The sequence below is a fragment of the Molothrus aeneus genome, chromosome Z (assembly GCF_037042795.1).
Source record: "Molothrus aeneus isolate 106 chromosome Z, BPBGC_Maene_1.0, whole genome shotgun sequence".
Classification (NCBI taxonomy): domain Eukaryota; kingdom Metazoa; phylum Chordata; class Aves; order Passeriformes; family Icteridae; genus Molothrus; species Molothrus aeneus.
This window is the reverse complement of record NC_089680.1, coordinates 24472423-24496570: the sequence shown is the minus strand read 5'-3', so window position 1 is coordinate 24496570 and position 24148 is coordinate 24472423. Positions and strand designations below refer to the sequence as shown.

Genomic DNA, 24148 nt, shown 5'->3' with positions numbered 1-24148 from the left:
AAAAGAAGGCTGCCTAATGGCAGCCTAAGTTTTATTAGGAATTTTCCCAGAGATATCCAGGAGATCCTTTTTCAAGACATCACCCAAGCACAGAGAAAAAAATGTGCTTAGCTACAAAAAATGTGCTACAGCTACCAGCTCCTGGTTTTAAAACTGGTATTTAACAACTGCATGTAGATTGCAGAACTTTGGGTTTCATTTTCAAGCACACGTCCAAAAAACAGAATAGAAATGCATATTAAGGTTTGCACTGATACTAAAAAGTTACTACTAGTAGTAACAGGATTAACCATGACTTCAAAATAAAATTCATTTCTCTCTTCCTGTGATCCAGCTATCTAAACTGATTTACACTGGTTTAGTCTCTTACTGATTAACCTTTAATTAATAAAAAAGCTTCATATGAATTTAGGACATATGATGAGTGTTAAAAAGACAGGTTTGTAAAAGGAACCTATCTACCTGTTCAGGGGAAACAGGACAGCAGTAAATGCTGTCCATGCCTCTCCAGGCCCTGTTATCAGGCCACTACTACTATTGTTGGAAGACTGACCAGTCTCTGTGCCTACCCAATCCTTGACCATCATAAATGCAGCCCAAGGTACCTGTCCAATGAACAAGCTTGAAATCAGGTGTGAAAACCAAATTCAATTCACATGACCCCTTCAGGCAAGAGCAGAGCCCATGTCTTGAAGAAGACACATGAAGCCACATACCTGCTCCAAATTTCAGTAAGCTCAGCAGAGAAAAGCAGATGCTCTTAGCTATTAGGACACAGAAAGTCAATCTTTGGAATCCTCACCACCCCTGATTACAACCTCATACACTCATGAAAGTACACTCGTGAAAGAATTAAGACTGTAAATCCACACAACATGTATAATGTTACTAGATTTGAAAATGTAATTTAGAACCTAATTCATCTTTAACATTCAAATGCAGACTCCTGCATTAAAGACACCTTTACAGAGGAAAATTTTCCATAATTACTGTTTCTTTTTTTTCATTTATTTGGATAAAAGCTACTACTATTTGGTCTGATCATAAAAGTAATGAGTAATTTCACACCTTACTGAACAGTAACAGAGAGGTAGGTTGAACTTACCTGATCGGCCACCCCTCCCGGAAGGATGGTTTTAACAATCACGCCAGTTGACTTTCCTCCCACTATCCCAAATCCCAGACCTGAGCCATCATTGACCAGCTCTATGGTCTCCACATGCTGCCAGTGAACCTAAAAGGAATAAATAAAAGCTTGCAAATGATTAAAAACATAGCATCATAGAATTGTTCAGGTGTAAAAAGGCCTTTAAGATTATCAAGTCAAACTATTCATATGCATATAGGAATTTGCAGCATATTTTCTTGTATTCCTTGAGTATATTTTTAATAATGGAAAGTTGGAGGAAGATTTACATATAATACCTTTTCAAAAATTACTATTAGGTGTGATATTACATAATATTTAATCAGTAAATTACTAATTCTATAACAGGTGGAGCTTCTCTGATACAAACCAGAGTTGAATAATGAGTCAGAACTTCCAAGAACTCATTGAATGAATACAGGCAGCAGCCTAGCGCTGCCCACCTTCATGCCCCTTTGCAGCCAGTAAATACTGCTTCTAGAAAACCACACAGGACTGGAAATTAAAATTTTCAGGTCTGTTCTTCAGGCATGTTCACATCAGCCATTACAACAAAGCAAAAGAGAAACCAAAATCCCAATTCAGTACTTCTAAGTGTGAAAGCAGAACTAAATATTGTGAGGCAGGTAGTAACAGAAATACCCCATGTAGTATTCTTCTGGGTTGTCTGATGGCAACAGCATGAGAATGAAGTCATTCTGATGGCAGACTGTACTCTGAAAGGGGCAAAACTGCTCTGAAAGAAAGGCAAATCCTATCTCACTCACATGGGGCACTCCTTGAAGGGACAGCTGGAAGCTCATGGTACTCTTTCTTCTGAACAAGAACTTCCACAGTAAACTCGTCTGAAATTTAAAACCACAGCTGGTGCTACACCAGGTATAATCTTAAAATAAGTTTTTTTTGAATAATCAAGGTATCGCAAACTCAAAGCCCTGTGGTACCTGTTTGGAAATCCAGTGTTAACATAAAGCCAGTATAATAAAGCAAAGCCAGAAGGAAAAAGAATGGCTCCTAGTATGTTGCATTTGAAAGCAAAGAGAACAAGAAAACTGGGAAAGGTATGCTAAACAAACCAGAAGCAGCTATGGAATGTTTGTAAGGAACATCTTTTCATTCAAGGGAAGCTGTTCAGCGAATACAGAGGCAATCACATAGATAACAATTTTGTCACAGCAATACTGGAAAAGAGCAGGCTTCCCCTACGTTCTGGCAGGAAACGTTAGGTCAGTCAGCTGCCCTCCTGTACACAGATATAAAGAACATTTCTGACATTCCTCCACTAAAGGAATAATATAATGATATATATAATGATTATATAAATAATCATATTATTATTATTATTATTATTATTATTAATAATAATAATAATAATAATAATAATAATAATAATAATAATAATAATAATAATAATAATAATAATAATAATATTAAACAGTTCCTTTTTCCAGAATGATTGCTCTCTACACTTCTGGTAATTGACTCCCTTAAAGAAGGGCCACAGAAGACTGAACTTGAATATAAAAAAATTGAATATAGGCTGTTTCATCCCAGGACAATCCATTACATGAGTGAAGTAAGAGGAAGAGAAAGTACAGTTAATATCAGCCTGATATCACCATGCTTCTGAACTGTGCTGTCTACACGTAGATGTGCAAAAGCTCTCATAAGAAAGGAATTGTAGTAGAGCTGCTTTTTAGGGAGTCCTTAAGCACATCTTGTAATTTCACTGGAGCTCCCATGCTAACAGACAACAGAGAAACAAACACAAAAGCACCCATCCAGCTGGTGGTGCAGATCAGATTACAAAGCCTCAAAAAATTGTTTGCTTAAGCAGAATGCAAAGAAAAAAATATCCTGTTTAGTGCAACCTCAAAATAATGCTTCATCAAGTAAGGTAAACATGCTGCATTTGCACTGGTGGATACAGATAATTTGGCAGATGGGAGCAGGGAATACATCCAAGATGAAGATTTTTCCCCCAGCAAGCCAGAATATTTTCTAGTCTTTAAAGGGAAAAGGTATAATAAAGATAAATAGAAGAAAAACCTCAAGAATTGTGAAGAAATGTACATTCAAGTTACAAAAAATTACTCAAAAGACTATATGCAGTAAGTACATGCACATCTAGAACTGAATACACAGATATTTGAGCTATACTCACCGGGTTGGAATGGGCTGAAACTGTGCTAGCAGCAGATGGAGACCGGGAAACTACAGGACTGATGATCTGAGGAAACGTGCCTCTAGCCACAACTAGCTGGACATTATCTTTTGCCTTCTGCAAAATGCTGATAGCCTGTTGATGTGTAATTGTCTGATCAAGAGCTTGTCCGTTAATAGCAAGGATTTGATCTGCTTCCTTCAGCTTTCCATCTCTGTCACACAGGTGTAAACAGATGACAAAATAAACAAAAAAGAAAAATCAAGGAAGCATTGCCACAGAATTTGCAGTATTTTGACAACTTTACAGGATTTTTAATAACCTGGTCTCAATTCCCCTGACTTTTTTAATCCCCCCCTGCAGTGCTGCTGAAAGGAGCTGATGTGGCATCCTGGTGATGGCTCCCTTTGAAGCTAATCCCACTGCTACTTTCCCCTGGTGACTACCCCCTAGCCAGCTTTCTCTCCCTGAACTCCCATGCGAGACTAAGTATATTAATCTCAGTTGCTCCCAACCACAGCCTGGGAACTTATGTTTATCCTAGACTTTGAGCATCTTGCTTTACAGACCAAGTGCTCCACTTTGTTCAGTGCACCCATTCTAAATATTCATCAAACCATGGAGCGGAACACACTTTCATCACTATGTTACAGAAACAAATTTTGTTTTGCTGGAAAACAAGGGGGGGAGGGGGAGGGGAAGGGGAAAAAAAAGGACAAAGAAAGAAACCAAACAAAAGTCCTGAACAAATTAAAAAAACCTCATCACTTTCTGACAAAGAAAGCATCACTGTAAAATCACATACTGAGTCCTTCCTCATATCTACTCCAAAGGAAATGAATGAAGCCTACATAGTTGGATTACCCTCTCTTTCTTCCACTACTTCTTTGCATCCCAAAGTGGCAATGCTTTGATAAAAAAGGGCAGCAAGGAAAACAAGAATCTCTATTACAACACCCTTTGTGAGCACCCCCACTCAAGAAACCGAGGTAGAGCACCAAGGTAGGGAAAAACTAGCTTCAACTTGCAAGAAACAAGCAAACAGAAAAAAAACCCAAAAAACAAACAAAAAAAAAAGCCACCTCGCCTAAACCAAAAGAAACGAAAACAAAAAGAGAAAGTGGAAATTAGGGAGACTAAAACATATTGTAGGGTATAAAGCAAGCCACATTTTGTACCTGATTAACTACAATTAAGTCTGTATACCATGTTCTTGTCTCTCTTGCCCATGTTCTTTTTAGACTTACAGTGAATATTCAGATCACAAATAATCCAAAAATATCTCCCTAAAGCACAGTGAGAAACAGCACCAACATGACTCAGGCTCTCCACACAACGTACAGAGTACACCACAAAGCAGCTTGGACCAGTGACACACTTTACTAGTCCGCAGTGAACCAGTGCTGCTGCCATTTACCTTTGAGTTTGTGTGCTGCCTCGGCAGTTCTCTCAACATTAGCTGTGGAATCTGTGTTTAAGTCTGAAGCATAATTCAGCAAGCCATTATTGCTGAGCTTCTGTAATATCAGCTGAGTATCTCTGTGAATATCCCTGACTTTAGGGCAAGACTTGCCTGACCTCAAATCTGGGTTTCACACCTGCTCTATGGGACTCTACCTAACAAATAACACTGCCAGATACAGCTGACTTTTTTGCATCAAATTGTTCTTCAGTGCATTCAACAATGGCAAAATATGTATTTCTACTTTAAAAGGCATGACACAGAACAGTAGCTTCCTCTTTTTCCCTATTTAAAACCACAGAGAAAGTCATCTGTAATTTCTGTAAATTAAGAACAGTTCATACGATGACTGTTTCAACATCACATCAATTGTGGCAAGTAATTTTACATCTGTGATGATGCTCAGAATATGAAGAGAGAAACATGTAAACATCTCCTTGTACCAGAAGGTAAAAAATAACAAAATAATAAAAAAAACAGTAGTAACACAACTGAACTGCAGTGTCATATGCACACTTGGTATAGTAAAATATTCAGTAGTAATATTACCTATGTGCCACACTTCCCTCCTGGATTTCTTGCACAAATATTCCTAGTTCTCCCCTGTTTTCACTCTTGAGTCCCACAACACTGAAGCCCAGACCACCACTTAGAGGTTTAATAAGGTCAATTATCTCAACAAGACGACCCTGTTTAGCAGAAGTTAAAAAAAGGGTACAAATGTTAAAAGGTTAAAAATGAACAAAGGTTAAAAATGTTGAAAAGCAGCAATAATAAACGTGGCAAACAACTTGGAAATTAATTTTTGAAACAAATAAGTTGTCACTAATTAATGACACCTACAGCTGGGCAAAACCGTACAAGCTAATAACTGAAACACAGTTGTTCCTTTCCAATTTCTTGCTATCATACAGAAAATGTTTGAGAAATAAATATTGTTACAGCCCAGAAGAGGAAATCAGGGAAAAAAGATAAATATACTAAGTTTTGGTTTAGTAGTGACTGAATAATATATACATATATATATATATATATATATGTATATCTATTTTAGAGGATACAGGACAACTTTCAAGCAAAACTAGAAACAGATGAATTTCAGAAAGATGAAAAAAACTTGGACTATGCAAAAAGGCTCTCCTGAACACCATTAGACTTCTCCTATCCTGCTCTCTTACAGATTAAATAGAGAAATCCTAGAAAATATGCTTGGGCTTTCCCAGCTCCAGCCACTGAAGGGACTCGTGCACCATTTCTGCCTACTACAGGAAAGTAGTAAGATTAGAGAACAGCACACAGCAAGGTCAAAATTTTCCATTTTATTTCCAAGAAACAGATAGATTTCATTAATTATGCATACAAGAGCATGCTCTGACAAAGTACCTCCCTCATGCACAGAGCAGCAGCTCTACAATGAGCATGAAAAAATAATGGCATGCTGATCTGTAATACACACACTGCTCAGCTAAGGACAGCTTAGGAATGACTATGTTAGGGCTAGTTTTTCAACTGCTTTCTCATTTACTAATTGTTTTTCAAACTAAAAGGTTACTTTTATTTATACATAAATGGTATTGTGGTTTGTACAGTAACTCAATTGCTTTTAAATAAATACACATGTATCTTAATCTTCATATAATCAGTAATTCATATTTTGTAGTTATTATATGATAGGGTTACCTGGGACATGTTTCTGATCAGCTGCTCGAAGTCATCACTAGAGAATTTGCCATTAATCTGAGGAGTAATGGATCTCATTGATGTTTCTAACACATTAGCTGGGTTGCCATTCTGCTGAGCCAACAAATATGACTCATTAAGTGGCAAGGACCCCATGTTTACACCATGATGGAGAAGCTGAGGGAATTCACCACTGGAATGTATGGAAGGAGTAATATTTACCTGTAAAAGATTGAAGGCAACACAGATTTATAGACACAGCAGAAACCTCCTTAGGTAAGGACATTATCATAAGCCAACTGCCCATCAGAAGTACTTGAAATTCCAATTTGCAATTTTAAACAGACACTTTAAGGAGAAAAATTACCTTCAATATTTATACCCAATTGAGTATAACTGAGTTGCACACTACAAGTACAAAACAAATTGATTAGAGTAACTTAAAATTATTTTCTGTACTCTGTCTAAAATTCATTTCATCCCATCACCATAGCATCTTGAAGTACTCCATCACTATGCTAGAGGTAAACAAGAACAAAGGTTTTCTACAACATCAGTATTTAAGGAAAAAAACCCCAAAAAACAAAACAAAAAATGTTATCAGTTGTTTTACAATTTTAAAAAGAAGCATGCACAAATTGATGAAAAAATAAGTAAATCACACAGCTACATAGAGAACAAATTTCACTGGTCAGGGTTTCTGCATCACTATGTACTACACCTACCAATGTTACTATCTGCATGAGCTAGGATTAAATACAAGATTAGTGAACAAGTCTGAAACCACCAGGCTGATCTGTAAGTCACAATCATACACTTACACAGACTTTACAGCCACTTTTCTCAGAACAGAAAAGAAAAAAAACTGTTTTGCACAGCCATAGTAAATCACCTCTTCCCAGCAGATATGTGCCAACTAATCTAATAGCTGCTGGTGATATAAAGCTCAGGTAAAGCAGAAACCCTCATTTGTCTTTTGTCCCACGTGCCTATTGACTTTCAATTGGTACTGCTTTACTCCAGATAAATTTGCTTCCTACTGGCCTGGCATACTAACTATTATGGCAACTTCAAATGCTTTTCACAGTTTGACAACGCACACTTTCTAGCATTCTGCATCACAGTACAGAAACCTAAGGTTCTCCTTCCTTAAAGTCATATTTTATACTTCAAGTACCATAAAAATTTCAAAACAGTAAATTTATTCTGAAATATCTACTGCACCAGTCTCAATTGTTCAAGCATGTTACATCCATTGGGTTTATCATATCAGTTCTCCAACAGTCCAGTTATTAAAAGGTCAATATTGTTCTTCATCATACAATTCCATCTCATCTGAGTGTTTTAGGAAAATGCAATAAAACAAACATAATTTGTTGAACAACTTATATGGCTGGGAAGGCCCTCAAGTTAAAGAAAAAATACCACAAGTCAGCATTAAAAAGAAGAGTTTTCATTAGCATTTCTAAGTCTGCTCTGACCTAAAAAAACTGTAAAGAAGAAAATTTGATGTTTGGAATGCAGTGATTTTTGTATCCCAACAATTATGTTCTTTATCCATACTTGTGAGGAATCATTTGGGTTATGTTTCAAACAAATTATAACACCTAAAATGTACACATATGCACTTTCTTTGACCGCATACATTCGTGTTGGAAAGCTTGTAATGCACAGATAGATAAGCCTTGTTTCACAGTTCATTACACATAACAAAACACAGAGAGATAATCAAATTCTACCCTTTTGAGAATACAAGACTTCCCCTTACATTATATGAATGGATTTGAAACTAGTAAAGTCTACGACATACTTGTGTTTCTTATCCACATAAGGCCATATAATAGGTTAATTCACTTCCACCTTCACAATGTTGTCCATTTCAATGTGTAAAACTGTATAGCTGAACTTGGTCAATTATGTGCTTTATTTCTTATTCTCCTCCATCTTCAAATCTTCTTATAGAGGCTGTTGCTATGCTTCTTCCCACAAAAAATGGTCATTGGTGAAATCATTAACCCTAGGAGTATCTAAAATTATGGCAATTAACCATTCATATGAAACAGCCTAAGAGTATATTAGATACACACCTAAACTACCTTTCATGTGCACCTAAAGGCCATAGTATACAGGGTCTGGTATCACAAATGTTAGTAAGTCTTAGATTCAAGTTCTCTTTCTAAATCGCAGTGGTCATTGCAGAAAATAGCACAGAGTTACCCATTCTGCTGTAAGTTACCATCCTCAGAGCACTCCTGGTTAAAGGAGTCCCTAGAGAACTAATCACCTGCTCTGGCAAAGCCAGCAAAGTTAGCCTAAACAAAGAACAGAACAGTACAAGTAAAAACTACCAATTTTATCCAATGTCCATTAGTGAGGGCTCACTAAACTATTTTGGCGCAGCTTTTGGAGTGGTAACTTCAAACTAAGTGAGCCAGGCTCAGCAGCTGAGCATGGTATTGACTTCAATCAGTATGATTACACCTAGAGAAAAATACATTAAATGTCTGCAATTTCATTTAGCACCATTCTAACTGCATTATTCTGTCCTGGGGACTCCTTCATCCAGGAGTTTCTGGATGTTTCACATTTCAGGGTGGCAAAAGTAGAAAGTCATTGGTATTACTGATAGTCTTATAAAACCCAACTGTGTGCGAATTCCCCACTTTGAGTAGAGTGTGTAGTCAGTTTCTCAGACAAAAGAGGGAAAATTCTGTAATAATGATAAAAGCAAAATTTGAAATGTACAGAAAGCTAGAGCACCTTCTACTTTACAAAACACAAGCCACACTGGCCAAAAAGGAGAGAAACAGAATTTTATGTCACAGAAATTGACTGTAGCTGGGAGCCCCCTGCTTTGAATTTATTCCACGACACCACACAATGTTTCAGACTGCTAATGCAGAGACAGTCCCAGTTTGCGAAACCTCTCTTGGCATAAAAAGCCTATGTTCCTTATGAATCTAAAGTACTTCTTAACACAAAAATGTGTAGGGAGCAAGTTGTACTAGAAAAATCATGCATAAAAATCTACATCAAACCACAGTAAACAAAATTATGTCAGTTTTAAAATAGTATGGATGTTATAAATGGTGTTTGCATTATGATACTGTTTTTCTCTAGTATACCATAAAAGACTCTCTGTATCTATAATCACCAAAGAACAAATGGAACTACACATCAAAAATAAAAGGTTTTAGAGTATGACATATTGCCGTTATGACTAGTATTACATGCTTAATCTGAAACCAAAATACTACTTGTACCACTCAAACTTGTACTATGATTTAAGTATGTTCTCCTAGTACTACTGAACAGTGGATTGATTGCTTTAGGCAGCTCATTGCACTGTTTGCAGTGTTCTAAGAGCAGAGTAGTCATGATGGGCACTTCAACTTCCACCTGAACATCTGTCCAGTATCACCGTGCTTTTCTCTATTCAAGTTTGAAGGACTTTTTCAAAAAAGGTAAGGCAATGTCCTTAGGGAATTCTGGATTTCCCCCTGGTAGAGAATTTGCACATTCTCATGCTGAAACAGAAGTAGCTACAGGCCAATTAATTTTTTTAGTTTCTACATTGTATGTTTTCACTGACCAAGTCCTGTTCAAACTGGCAAATACAGTGGTTATTTCCTCCATTTGAAAGTTCATCCTTTCTCCATACTTTTCTGAGTATATAGACATACAGGAATAGACTGACTTTTCCCATTGTTTTTCAAAGCAAAAGATGGAAGCTGTTCTTGTTTTTCTAATACACATAATGAAGTAACAACTGCACTATTCTGAAAAAAACTGGATTATATTTATTTGCACAATGGTTAAAATACCACTGAAAGGAAGTCTTGCATACTATATATATTGCAGGAAAAGGAAAAAATAACCTTCCAGTTCAGACTAGGTTAACTAGAACTTTAAAACCTTCTCCTCAAAATTTCAGTACAACCGCACAGTTACAACACAGTATTGAAGACAGTCACATCAACAGCAACTGACAGCAACATCTCATTTTCATTACACCCTTTTTAAACAAACACAGCTCATATTTAATGGAGAATGTGCTTAGTGCATGAAGCCAACCTCACATAAAATTTCATCTGACCTCAAAAACTCCAAGAAACAATTAAACTAAAAAAAAGTTAAACTGTTAACAGAATAAAGTTTTCTGTATGTCTGTGCAAAAACCTCACATTTCACATCTCCTCTTCTGAAACAGACATGGTTACACCTTAAAAACTATAAAAACATTTATAGTGATATTTACGGTAGTTCTTAATGTAGAAGTTCAGAATTCCAAGACATATTTATAAGCAGAAATGTGATGACCACTCTCTTCCACATGCCTCACGAAATCCAGGCTTATAGCACAAAAAACTAGAGAGCAACTGCTATGTATTCTTGCTAACCACAGCAGTATAGGTCATTCCAGGGGGAGCAATAAACCTCAAGCGCAAATCTTAAAATGAAATATTTTTCTTAACTTACAAATTGCACTACTTTTGCAAACTACCATAATTCCATTAAAAAGTAGCTTTATAGCCCCTTGATTGTATAATTACGGAATGAGACATTACTCCTTTTTTTATAAGCTTGCTTATGCTGTTTTTCCTTGATTGGCTTTCTCTGCTGGTATAAACATTTCCATCACGGACAAAAATTGCATAAGATAAAAAGAAAAAATCATAAATACCACTTATTATGACAAAATATATGTTTTAGTCACACAGACAGAGAATACAAACAAGTAGTGCTTACAGGCAGTAGCTCAAAATACTTTAACAAAAAAGCAACACAAGCCATGTCTGTACTGTATCAAAACTTAAAGCAGTGTCCTCAACATCTCTAGGTCTCAACTTATTCAACAAAAAGAAATTTTCAGTATTTCTGCACTGCAGCCACTGAGCAGCAACCCTGGACACCCCAAGAAGCACGAGACTGATTTCAAGATTCCTGAGTAGCAAGAAGGCCAGCTGCAACTGCAATCACACTGGAAGGGAGGAAGCACAAGCCAGAGAACATGCACAACAGCAGGAAAGGGCCCTGAGCTGCCAGGAACAGGAATTGGCACCAGCACCACTCTGCTGGCTGCACCTTTATGGCTCCATCCGCAGAGTAGATGAAGTAGATCCCAAATTAGCATTTCTTGTTATCACTTCATTTAAAAGCACAAACAGTATTGTTGCCAAGAGGGGCTCAAAACATGAACTAAAAATCTCTAGTTGTCCAAAATACAGAGTTGAGTTAACAATGTTAAGTGTTCACCAGCAATAGGAAAAGACAGTTTCCCACTTCTTCCCTAAATCCTCTCTTGTACAGACACCCAGCTGCAACCCACTACCTTTTTCCTCACTACATTGTGAAGAAAAAACTATGGTCAAACTCACAAGTAAAACCAAAAAAACGAAACCAAAAAACACAACAGAAAAACAAACAAACAAAAACAAAACCCAAAACAAACAAAAAACCAACCAAACAAAACAAACTATCAAACAAAAACAACCCCAAAACTGAGAAATGCAGCCCTGCCATCTGAGCCAACCACTAGATATTTTGTTCAGGAACAGCTATGTGGCTGTGGAGTGGAAAAGAGATAGGAGAAGGTGTGGAGGAGGAGGTGAACAACTGAGAGACAAAAAGGAATAGAAAAGAAGGGGGACAGGGATGCTAACATAGTCCAACCATTTTCTTTAAAATATTTCATAAAGAAAATAAAATATTATTAAAATATTTTAAACACCACAATCTCTATTTTTCTTCTCTGTCTCTGTCTTATCTTCAAACAACAAGACTGCTCTTCAACATCAGAAAACAAGCATTAACTGAAGAACAAGGACAGAAAGAGACAAGAAAAAAATGTTTTTTTCCTTCAGTGCTCCCCAGTTCAAGAGACTTCTGAAGTCAAAACAGTAATTCACAAAAAAAATCCCTTTGTTGTGCTTAGACTTTTTCACTTCAGTTAACTTCACAATGACAGTTTAGCAGTACAAACAAATCCTGCTTGCTCATTTAGGGAAAAAAAATGCTCCTCAACATTAAAGCCGACTAATAAGAATCAAGGCATCAGATTTGCTGACTTTAGACCATGCCTCAAGGTAAAGCAACATACCACCCAGTCCACACACTGCCCAAAAAGAGGGCAGGACTTCCACTGTCATCTCTGTGCTTTCAAGACACAATGCCTCAAGCCAGGAATACATTTTTACCTTGAAATTTATTGATGACCCTAGAGGTCCACAATGAAGTCTCACTGGTTGACCTACTTCTGCTGGGATACTTGCAAAGAATCTGTTTGACTTGTAAAGTAAACTGCCATTCTGTCTTCCCTGCTCCCATCCCCTCTTTTAAACTACACTGTCCTAAAAGATGACCTCCTCAAGAATTTTGCAGTAGTCTTGTAGCTCTTTAAAAACTCATTGAAAAGAGAGGGGCAGTTAAACAGACTGTCACACTTCACCTCGAAAAGAATCAAATGGCCATTAAACTGTCACTGCAGCTCATCATTATACATAAAAAAAATTAGCCATCCTTATCTCCAGTGGGTAGAAGCTGCAACATCTTGTCATTGCACAAGTCAGCACCATTTGTCATCCTGTCTCGAACGTGGCTCTGACTGCAACTGTAGGGATACAACTTCTCTCCTTAGTCTGACACAGCTTGGCCAAAAAAAACTGGTCACTACTCACATGCCTTGCAGCTTTCATCAACCTGTTGCTTAAGAGCTTCAAGAGCACAGTACCCTGACAGTTGTAAAAAGGGTGTCCTTGAATGGTGTCCTCAAAAGTGCATCTATGAAAACACAGGTTTTCTTAACATAACTACCTATTTTATGCTTTTATTCTTTGTCCTGTTTCAGTATGCCTTGTAAATATTTACCACAAAATAAAAACAAATAATCTCATGTCATATTGTAGGGAAGAAATTCTACAGAAAAAATATAAGATAAAGAACTGACACAAATCTAAGAATGCTGGAAACACATATTTACACGTGTAAGTGTTCATATAAGCACACATAAAAAAGAAAGGAATTCACATCCAAATAGCTCCCCTGTCAAATAGACCTGGGTACATACCATGCAACATGCACAGATCACTAAAGTTACTTCACAGACAAACCTGCAGAGTCAGGACAGAAAGTGAAGTTATTCTTTGCTTTTTAAAAAATACATGACTTAAATTACGTATCCTAGCATCTTCTGCTTCATTTTCTAATTTAGGAAAGTGTACTTAAAAAGATAGCCATCCTTTAACTTCACAGCTAATGTCCAAAAGTGAAAATTTAATTTGCCATTTAAAAAATATTTATTAATGTTTCAGGCATACTTTTACTTCTCACTACATGTTCCTAGGGTCTTCTTCATGTAACTCACACAATTTCTGGATGTCACTGTTAAATTCTCATTTCCAAATGGCAGTGCAAGCAAACCCTCAGGACAGTTTTTTTTTCCTGAGATTTTTTAAATTACTCCAATGTCATTAAGTCTCTAAATACTAAACAGACAAAATTTGAAAACCATTGTGATGAATACAACATAGACACCATTCTAATTTATTTCTTGTCTTGCAAAATAGCATCAAGATGTTCCACAAGAAGCAATAAAGGGCTACAGTACATTCTTCTGCCGCACAGCTGAAGTACTGTGAGTATTGTGAGGAATCCGTCTCATCATAGTCTGGTCAGAGACCAGATGAGGCTCCACACTGATGATAAGGTCCATGTGCAGAGTCTGCTCCCTCCCACCAGCAATTCTGCATACCAGACAGAGCTGGCCATCTTGGAGGAGTCAACAGGAATGACAATTTGCAAAGCCAGATACATAGTTTAGTCCTAATTCAGTTACTGAACTACTTTCTATATTATTCAAATTCTTATTCTGCTGACAAGAAAATTATAGCCACAAATAAAGTCAATCTAGCCAAGTTGCTGACCCTTTTCTCAAGCTCATTGAAAACTTGTAGAAAATTAATACTTAATACCCTGAGCAAGCAAAAAGGAGGCAAGAGCTCTGGCTTCTCTTTGATCTTTTATTCCTATACAAAGTACAAAATAGATCTTCGTTTCCTTCTGAAGTCAACCATCCTACAGCTTCCCTCTACATCCTTATTTTAGCAGGGTAAGACACAAAGGAGCAATAAAAGGCTCCTAGGAAACAAGTTCTAGACCTCATAGAAAGCATGCTCCTTTTGAAGGTCAGAGAAAAAAAGCTTTATGTTACCCCCCCACCCATATCACCATTTCCCTACACTGCACATTTTAAGTAATGAGCATACACATAAAAATCACATACACATAAAAATCACATACACAAAATATAGCTTCAACAAAGCCCCAAAAAGTCCATGTGGTATGTCCCCAGACCTTTGGATCAGATGTTTAGTTTAAGCTATTTCACTGTTCAAAAAGCAGAAACACAAACATATTTGCATTACCTTAGCAAGTTTCCCCTTGCACTTGCAAGACTACTTTTCCTACCTGATCTCTCAGTTGTTGAACAGAAGTCTGAAGGCTCAAAATTTGATTAAAAAGGGGACTCTGCAGCACTGATTTTAATAGGCTCAGTTTCTCCTCATTTGCAATGTCACCTCGATCCCGAAGTTTTGTCTGTAAGCGGTCCATGGCCTGGAGGGCCCGATGAGTATCTGTAGCAATAATCATTCCTAGTCAGCAGCAGTTTCTAGACTGCATAAATCAGAAGCCAATGAAAATTGTATTTTTGTCCATCAAGAAGTGGGTTACAAAATGAAAGAGCCTTAATTGAAATTCAGTTACAGGAACTGTGGCTACAGTCCACTGCAAATAAATAGGGGCATAGATAGTCATAATAGAAAACATCTTTATTTTCTATGCAAATTTTTAATTCAAGAAAAGAATAAAACAATGAAATCAAGACAACAGGCTCAAATTCAAATACACTAAACATATGGTTGTACAAATTTTGTTTTCAAATACAAAAACCCAAACACAACAGCACTTCTAAGCACAGTATATAATTTTTTTTTCAAAACCTCTTTCAGCAGTATACACCCTTATCCCAAATCTATCACACCCACTCAATGTGGCCACAAAAATATTGTAATACAAATGAAAAAAAATTACCAATTGTTTCCAACATGTTTTCTGTTTCTCAGCTTCAATTTCAACACTGGAAAGAGACTGTAAATATTTCCCTGAAAAGTAACAGAAAGAAAAAAAGGTCACATTTATAGAAGTACTAAGCTCTGAAGGGAAAGAAAAGAGGTTGACTTTTGAAAGCAATAAACTGCAAAATAATGATCCACGAAAAAAACCCATCTTCACAGATAATTAAAATAACCTCAAAGTCAAAGTCTGACTCACTTTGGTGTTCAAAATCTTCCTGAAAATTGCTTTAGGAATATACTTTGTAATTTATTTGCATTTCCATATCAAAGTAGCTGTCTGCATACTGTTGCACAACATGTCCTGCACTGCTTTAATCAGACACTATGAATCATAGCTGCCACTGAAATTTTACAGTTTCATTGCTTTCCTTTTCAGTGATTCACAAAAAGACATTCCCTGCGGGATCAGTTTTCAAGCTCAATTGTCAATTGTGTTGACAATTTCAGGCGCATGAGCCACAGCACACTTTTTACAGTCACCTTTGAAAGAGAGGTCATATAAACCACAAGGCTACAAGCTTGTAGGATTCTCACACTAGAGCCTCTACTATTAACATCTAATGGAATTGACACTCAGATAGCTGAGTTTTTATCAGTGTGGGTTTCCAGGAAGGAAATTCCACATTGGGAGGAAGAAATTCTGAAATTGCTTTGCTTATCCTTTTTTGCTGCTCTTAATGGTTGTTTGGGGCTTTTTAAAAATGTACATCTGCAATTGCTCAGAAATTTGCAGTGACAGAACACGTTTGATGGAGATGGATAGATGAGAAGTGAGGTGTTCAAATATCATTGCAGGTGTATGAACTGTTGATCTTATCTTTCATAGTTTGTTTTCTTTATAGTAGGAAAAAACCAGTACAGCATTCCCTCTTGAATCTGGAGAACCTAAAAACATGCAGAACTGTGACCTCAAAGCACTCAAGAAAAGTAATTCTTTCTTGAGACATTGGATAAAAAGAGGAAAAGGAATGATGTTGAGAGATCACTAGATAAGACAGCCTAACAGGATCATTAGTTATAGAATCTGATCATTTTGTAAAGCCTATACTGTTTGCAGTTTGTGCAGAAAAAGCAAACCAAATGGATTTAAAATGGTTTCAAGTTCCAGCAATATGACTTCCCTAGTTTCAATATGCCTGAAGCTTCCTAGTTCCAAACTTGCCGTGGGCAGAGAACTTTCCACTAGATCTGGTTACTCAAGAGCCCAGTCCAGCCCAGTAAAAGAATGGGGAGTACATAACCTCTCTGAAGACTACATTTGAATTTGACAATACATTGATACAGAATCACTGATCATCCTTTTTAGGATTATTATTAAACCCCTTAAACCTGACTTTGTCAAAGTAATGTTACTCCATGGTCCAAATTATGCTTTTAAATAAAAATAAGCCTTTATAATTTTTTTTTTTCTTATTTGGCAAGGAAAATCCCAACATGTGATTACCAGATCTGAAAAACTACTCAAATATATCTTGTTTTTTTCACCTTGTCACTCTATAAAACAGGACAAAACAGTCTATTTTACATGGGAAGGGCTGGATGAGATTATTTAAATGTTATGAAAGAAGCTGACTTCCCCAAATCTTTATCAACCATAGCTTTTCTTTCTAGATTAAAAACTACTATCACTTCTATTCAGAGCCACTATTTAAAATCAGAGGTATTTATGCCATGCTTGTAGATGTTTTCCTCAGTACCAATTCAAATCAAAGCAGTTCTTTCCTGTGTTACTGTTCCAGTTCTTTCTCAATACCTACCCTTGGGGCTGTGTAGTGGATGGAACCAGAGAGCTGTGCAAAAAATAAGAAATTGAGTATTTTTTCAGTTATTTCATTTATTACAGCACTATATGCATAAGCACATAACATCTTACGTTCCACAGATGAAACTACTCAGGAAAAAATAGAGGGTCACTGTTCTGCTTTAGCTCTGCAAGAACCTCGAGAAGAGATGCAGCTCTAAAATGTCTCTACCTTTTGGGGTAGCTGGATATTGTTTTATTTTATGACTCAATTTGACTAAAATTTCATTCTTCTTGTGCCGAGAAATGTAAATTTTACAAGTGACAGTACCCACAATCATCTTTGTGTTCATGTAATTCTGAAGATATGAACACTAACAACTTACAGCAGAGAATTCTACAAGCAGACACAAGTCCTAAACTTATCTATAGGCTGAGATTATGCCATGTAATTTGCAATGAAAAGAAGTCCTTAGCTCTGCTAAGACACTCATTACTTACTTTCTATTCATCTCATGCTTTAGAGAGGAGTGAATACTGCTCTAGCACCATGCTAGTATCAGCAAATCCATTTTGAACTCTCCATTTATTCGCTTTATTTGGGTTTATATTAGTAGGGAATCCCTTCCCAGCTGGTCAGCTTAATGCTTTTGTCGACATCACCAATAAGCATGAGAAAGACCAAAACTGTCATCAGAATGTTTTCCCTCAGACACCTCCTCTGAGGCAGATGCAATGCACTGAGGGACACCCATGTTTGCCTCTACAGTGCTGGAGGCCAAGATGACCCCTATTCGCTCTCCCTGCACTCTGAACGGACATATAGACACACGACTGCTCCTGCTGTGCCGCATCCATGCTAACAAGTGGGATCTGCCAGCACCAGCTTAGTGGCACATTAACATAGTGAAGTACTTGGAGAAGCAACCACATATCTCTCCAAAATACACTGCAGAGACGTATCCAGAAACACCCCCACCCACTACAGGACACACTGGCCTTTAAACCAGCTTGCTTCTAAGTATTTTAGCAACAACATGCTAGTGAGAAGTAGAATGGAATGCATGATCACTTGTTGAATGGCCTAATTCTGTTATACTGGATATTTTTATAATGGCATTTCTAGATGCAGAGTGGGGAGTTTAGTTCTGATTTCCGCATTTTGCAATCTCCTGGCAGGAGGATACAGGTTCCTGTATCACAGGAACCTGAAGCCAAAACCACCCCTTCTATACAGGATACAACAATCTTCACACCTCAAAGAGCTTAGGAGCTTAGCTCAAAGTAGATTTAACTATTTTTGTATTTCAGTGCTAAGTTCATTAATCTCTTCACAGTAATAAGAACACCGGCTGTCTGAGTCAAGACTTTATAAGCAAATCGAAGAAAGACAGTTAAGCAAACAGCAAGTTAAATCTATGTTCAAGTTCTAAACACACAGGTAAAAGCTGTGATGTAAACAAAAAACAAACAGCCAAACAAACCAAAAAAGAAAAAAAAAGGAAAAAAATGAAACCTCATGATCTCTTGCTTTTCTGCTGTTTTAGAACATTAGAATAGAAAACACAAGGAATAAGGTATAAGGTGACAAACACACCATATTCACTCTAAGAACAAACCAAAGTTAAAGATGATCCTTTTCAAGCTTGCACTTTCAAAATTTGATTCTTCCAATGCTAATGAACAAAAATGGGGTTTTTTACCACTCTCCATGCTACCCTTCTTTGATAACACTGGTTGCCAAAAAACAGGTGGCATGTTGCAACTCTGGTTTCTATCTGTCCACTTCTGAAACACTAAAATGCACAGGTGGCAGATTTTTTTTTAACTTCTGAAATTTATTTGATCACCTCCTTTCCACTACAATTGCAGAACGTATTTAGCTAAACAGACAAAAGATCTGTGAAAATGGTAAGGCAACCCATTTCCATTGATCATTCTTTCACATCTATCGCTTAGTTTCTACAAGGAAACCTACTCTGTTTCATTGACAGATACTCCATCTACTGTTTCACAAAGCCATTTTAGGTAATACCTTGGAAACTAATGCTCATAGCATGGATTAGGAAACATGCAATGCCAAAGATAGAAAACATAGTAATAGGCTTTGCCCCATAGCTCCTGCATTACTTGAAATACTCTGAGTATACAGAAGAAATGCCTATCTTAAGAGTGATCTCTAGGCCCAAACTCTGGCTTGGAGTTGCATGAGATTAAAATTAAATCTATTTCAATTAAGCAGCAAAGTAACTACAACATGCATTTTACAACTGCTAAAGAGAGTATTTTGGAACTTCTAATCCAACACTTTGGCCTGTGTTTGTCTGGGCTGAAGATATCCTTTAGTACATGATTTTTATCCCATGTCATCTTCCTCCCCAGTTTTCTGGCTATCACTCAAATAGGCATATCATGTTAGCACCCATGCGGTGCAGGAACAGAAACCAAACCACACAGGAAGTGAAAGATGCTCATTACTGCTTAACTTTCTGCCTTCCCTGCAGATTCTAAGAGCTCTTCCATTTTTCCCACTTACTTCCTTAAAGATGTCTACTAACCCCAGGAGGAAAACTAAGGTGGATCCCCAGACACTGAGCAGTCTTGTGAAAATTCAGGCAGTGAAAACTATTCACAGTAAATTCAAAGATCTCATGCTTTTCTATGTTTTTTTCCCTAGCTACTTTTCTACAAATGCAATTTTGCTGTTGCATACAGTACTTTTTAAGCACACAAAGGGTGTGAAAATAAATGCAAGACAGCAATGACCAACAGGGAAAAAGAGAACAAAAAGAAAAAGCAAAATTAATGTGCACTGTTCCACAAGGAACAAAGCAGATTTCCATCAACTACCTGGAATGTAACAAGCAAACAAGAGATGCCTGACATCTACATTTGATAAGAATGCTAATGAAAATTGCTCTGAAACATTCAAAGCAGAAATAAAAAGGCAGTATCGCACAGCCTATATTAAGACTCTAAGTACTTTGAAAAAACATTACTTGCCTCTTTGAATTTAGCAAAATGCTGAATGCATCAAAAATACATATAGAGGTAGTGGTGCATATGTTGAAGGAAAGTTCTGCGATAGAGCTGATGAACAGCACCATGTGCTTTGAATCAATTACGAAAACAGAATTTTGAACATTCAACTACTTTTAACCTTCTGTATGCATCACTCTAATGTATTAAAGAAACTTAAAATCCTTCTCCATGAACTGGCAATCTGTTCCTTGTGTATAATTAATAATTTTCTGTAACATGTAAGAAGCCGTACATCAGCATAAGATATAATATCCATGGTAACTGACATGCTAATAATTGCAACTGGGAAATGGGACTAAACTATCCATAATGATTGCACCTACTGACAAATGTGTGTGATATAGTGTATTTGAAATTGATTTGCAAAGACCATTTCAAAAACAACAGCATAGAAGGTAGGGTGTTTCTGGTGGGGTTTGTTGGGTTTTTTTTTGTTAATGAAACAAACGGATCATCTTTAAAAATTTTTTTTTTCAGTAAATATCTTAAATTAAGATCAATTGGCATCCTTTCACATTAGCTTCAGGAACTGAAAAGCAACTTTTAGCATATACAGAATATAGGGGATGCTACTGAATATACTGAATTGATGAAATACAGGCATGGTTAATATTGGCTCTTTATGTTTTCAAGCATAGGCAAATGATAACCATATTCATTAAATTCAATTAAACCTGATGAAGCACAGATTTTACAGCAGTTGCACCTCAATGTGTATTGGATTCTTCACAGAGGTGACAACTGCATACATAAATGAATAAATGCAAAGCCTCTCCAAACAGCTGCTAGTAAGCATCAACAAAGAGTCATCATTTTCCCTACAAACTGAAAACAGAACTTTCTCTTTGTGTATTGTGACAATAACAAGTGACTTATACAGAAAATCATAACACTGTTTAACAAGACCACTGGGCAAGGGATTTCAGATATAAGGACAGGGTCTGAAAAGCCTACAAAAGAAATATGTTATTATTGCCAAGGCAAAAATAGCGCATTTTCCTATCAACTTGTCAGGAACACCAGCAGTGAAACAAGACTGTCCTTATCAATGATAATATAGTATCCTGCCAGCATGGCATTATATTAGCCAAAACTGCTTCACCAGGATGCTCAAATATAAAGCCAATTAGAAAATGTACTGGATGCACTTCACAAAATTTTAATTTTTTTTTTGTGTTTGAAACATGGAGCAGAGATTAAAAAGGTCTTTACAATAGTTCTCAATATGCTGAATTAAGTGCTACTTGTTAAAACAAAACCATCTACAGCTATCTGCATGACTGAGAAGATGTAAGGCATTCTTGCCTGAAGAATTCACAGACCAGGGCCCCATCAGGGCCAGGTGGAATAAAAAGATCCATTAGTATCTACGTAGTGCAGCTCTCTTTCCCTAGTGCTGACAGCTATCTAACTTCCGTAGTGCACTTCCCGCACGAAGGGGGGAGAATGTACCCATTTCCTAGTGAAAAGCCTCTTCAAAGCACTAAGGAAACCATTAGAAACACCACAGCTAATCAGTAAATGTTACATGCATGTTACTGTTAACAAGATACGACACATAAAAATATGCAACTAAAAATTGATATTGTTTTTAATTATGTTCTCTGTCTAATAATGCTGCTTGTTAAGGTGGGTATGTCCTTAGTTTTTTTCCACTTGCATTCTTCTCTTTTAGTGCGACAATTACTTTCAATTTCCACAGAAGCATCAAGTGACACTCCCAAAAAGCATTTTACCACTTTCCCCTTTTCCAGTTTAGATTCCTCCCTACCAAGGAGTTGCTGTTTCCTAAGGAAACGCACAAGTGATACGAAAACCACAGGGCATCACACAATAGAACTTCCGCAACTGCAGAATTCAGACCCTTCCTCTTTATCTCAGTAAATCTCTGCTCTCCTACTGCGACAGACTCCTAACACCCTTTCAGGGACCAAAGCCAGTAAGGACCTTTCCTATCCAACAGTTGGTAATTAAAAAAAAAAAATCTTCTACACGTATTAGGACAGAAAAATATAGCTGGACGATACAGTGTTTATAAAAGCAAAAGGCAAGGAAAAGGAAAAAAATTATAACCAACGTTTTTCAGCCAAACGGCAAATCAAACCTCTTAAATGCTGTACCCGGAGTTCAAAAGGTCGGTTTTGTGAGTTTTTCTTTTTCTTTCCTTCCTCCTAATACTCTTTCCAGTAACACAGGGAGGTGCTGGCAGCAAGGGGGGACACGCGAAACGAACCATCCCTTTCCTTAGCGCACCCAGGCTCATCCAAGAGCACATCTCCGTTTCCACCCAGCCAAAGCTGTTACCGGGGAGCTGCTGGCGGGGTCGGACCTGCGGGCAGCGCCGACACCAGCACGGCAACAGGTCCCGAAGAACCGCGGCCACCGCCCCGCCTGGAGCCCGAGGACACGGCCAGTGTCGCAGGGGCCTCCGGTCCGGCTGTGGCTCCGAGCGAGAGTCAACGCCGCCGCCCACAAGCGCCGGCCGCGGGCCGCGGCCGCTATTAAGGTCGGTGGCAGCGGGGGCAGAGAAGGAGACCGCCTCCCGTCATGAAATGCCCGCGGGAGATATATAAGGAATGCGTGAACGGGCAGCGGGGCTCCCTGCAGATGGTAGGGGAGGTTTGGCTTTTGTTTACGTGAGGACGACGCCCCGCCAGGCCGCCCGAGCCCGCGAACCGCCCGCCCGCCGCAGGCCAGAGTCCCGGCCCAGCCCGGCCCCCACACCCGCTCCCGCCGCCCGCGGTCGGCTGAGGCGGAGGAAGAGGGGATGTGCCGGGACACAGCAACAGGCTCATCCCCCCGGCCCGCGGCTCCGCGGCCTCTCTCCTCCTCCAGCCCCCCCCCCCGCCGGCAAAACCCTTCGGATCAAATGAACAATAATAAATAAAACTTCGAGAGGCAAACGCATTTTAGATGGTCACTCAAACTCCAGCGACGCGGCGGACCCTCCCCGCCCTTCCCGGCCCGCATCCCCGCGGGACGACTCGGGAGGGCTCTCCCCGCTCCCCGCCACCCGGCCCAGCAGCACCCTGCTTACCCCAGCGGTTCGGCGGGCCCCGCCACCGGCCCGGCTTTCCGCCCTCCCCGCCCCCGAGTAGCGGCGCCGAGCGAGCCTCGCCGCGGGGGCAGCGCGCTCGGGCACGCCCCGGCGGCCTGAAACCTAATCCGGCACCCTCCGCCCGCGGGTCTCACCGGGGTGGGCTGGGCGGCCGCCCGCAGCGACGGTGGGCGGGGGTATCTGGGGGATAGCGGGGTACGCTCGGAGTGCCCGGTCCCGTCCCTGCTGGCCTGTAGCCTCGCGGCCCTTGCCGCCGAGTTTGTCTCCCCCCGGCTGCCGGAGCACACGCCGTGCCGGGATGACACCGAGGGGCCGGGCTGGTCCGGCTTAGCTCTCCGGTTCGCCTGCGAAGTGAAGGCGGCGGCAGGCTGGCCCCCGCCTCTCTCCAGCGGTGCGGTGACGCCTGCGGCCGGGCCTGGCCCCGCTTGCTGCCAGCCCAGCCCAGCCACCGCCGTACCCCTTCTGGTGCAACAAGATGAGCCTGGCCTGGAACGGGAGAAAATGGGAAATGTTTGGAAATGTTAAAAAAAAAAAAAACCAAAAACAAAACAAGTTCACCAAACAACACGTCATGAAGTTAGACAAAATGATTTAAAAAGTCTTAGAATTTATAAAGGGATGACTTTTCCCTCAATGCAGCAGCTGGTTGTTGTGTTAACTAGAAGTAAGGAAGATGCTGTGTGTTTCACAGATATATGTCTAAGACTGAAGGACATAATG

At 38.8% G+C, this 24148-nt stretch overlaps 1 protein-coding gene across 3 annotated transcripts in view; it reads right to left on the bottom strand.

Moving 5' to 3' along the window:
- MPDZ (multiple PDZ domain crumbs cell polarity complex component) overlaps positions 1 to 23611 on the bottom strand; it is a 94352-nt gene extending 70741 nt beyond the window's left edge. For 2 of the 3 annotated variants that reach the window (XM_066569847.1, XM_066569848.1), the window contains exons 1-7: positions 23563 to 23611; positions 15544 to 15614; positions 14920 to 15086; positions 6454 to 6675; positions 5323 to 5462; positions 3312 to 3525; positions 1106 to 1234 (exon numbers count right to left, since the gene is read on the bottom strand). In XM_066569847.1, the coding sequence (XP_066425944.1) occupies positions 1106 to 1234; positions 3312 to 3525; positions 5323 to 5462; positions 6454 to 6675; positions 14920 to 15086; positions 15544 to 15559 (888 nt within the window). In that variant the 5' untranslated portion in view covers positions 15560 to 15614; positions 23563 to 23611. Of the gene's footprint in view, positions 1 to 1105; positions 1235 to 3311; positions 3526 to 5322; positions 5463 to 6453; positions 6676 to 14919; positions 15103 to 15543; positions 15615 to 23562 lie in introns of those variants that run through there. The other variant, XM_066569849.1, reaches the window with a different exon arrangement.
- Positions 23612 to 24148: the final 537 nt, after the last annotated feature.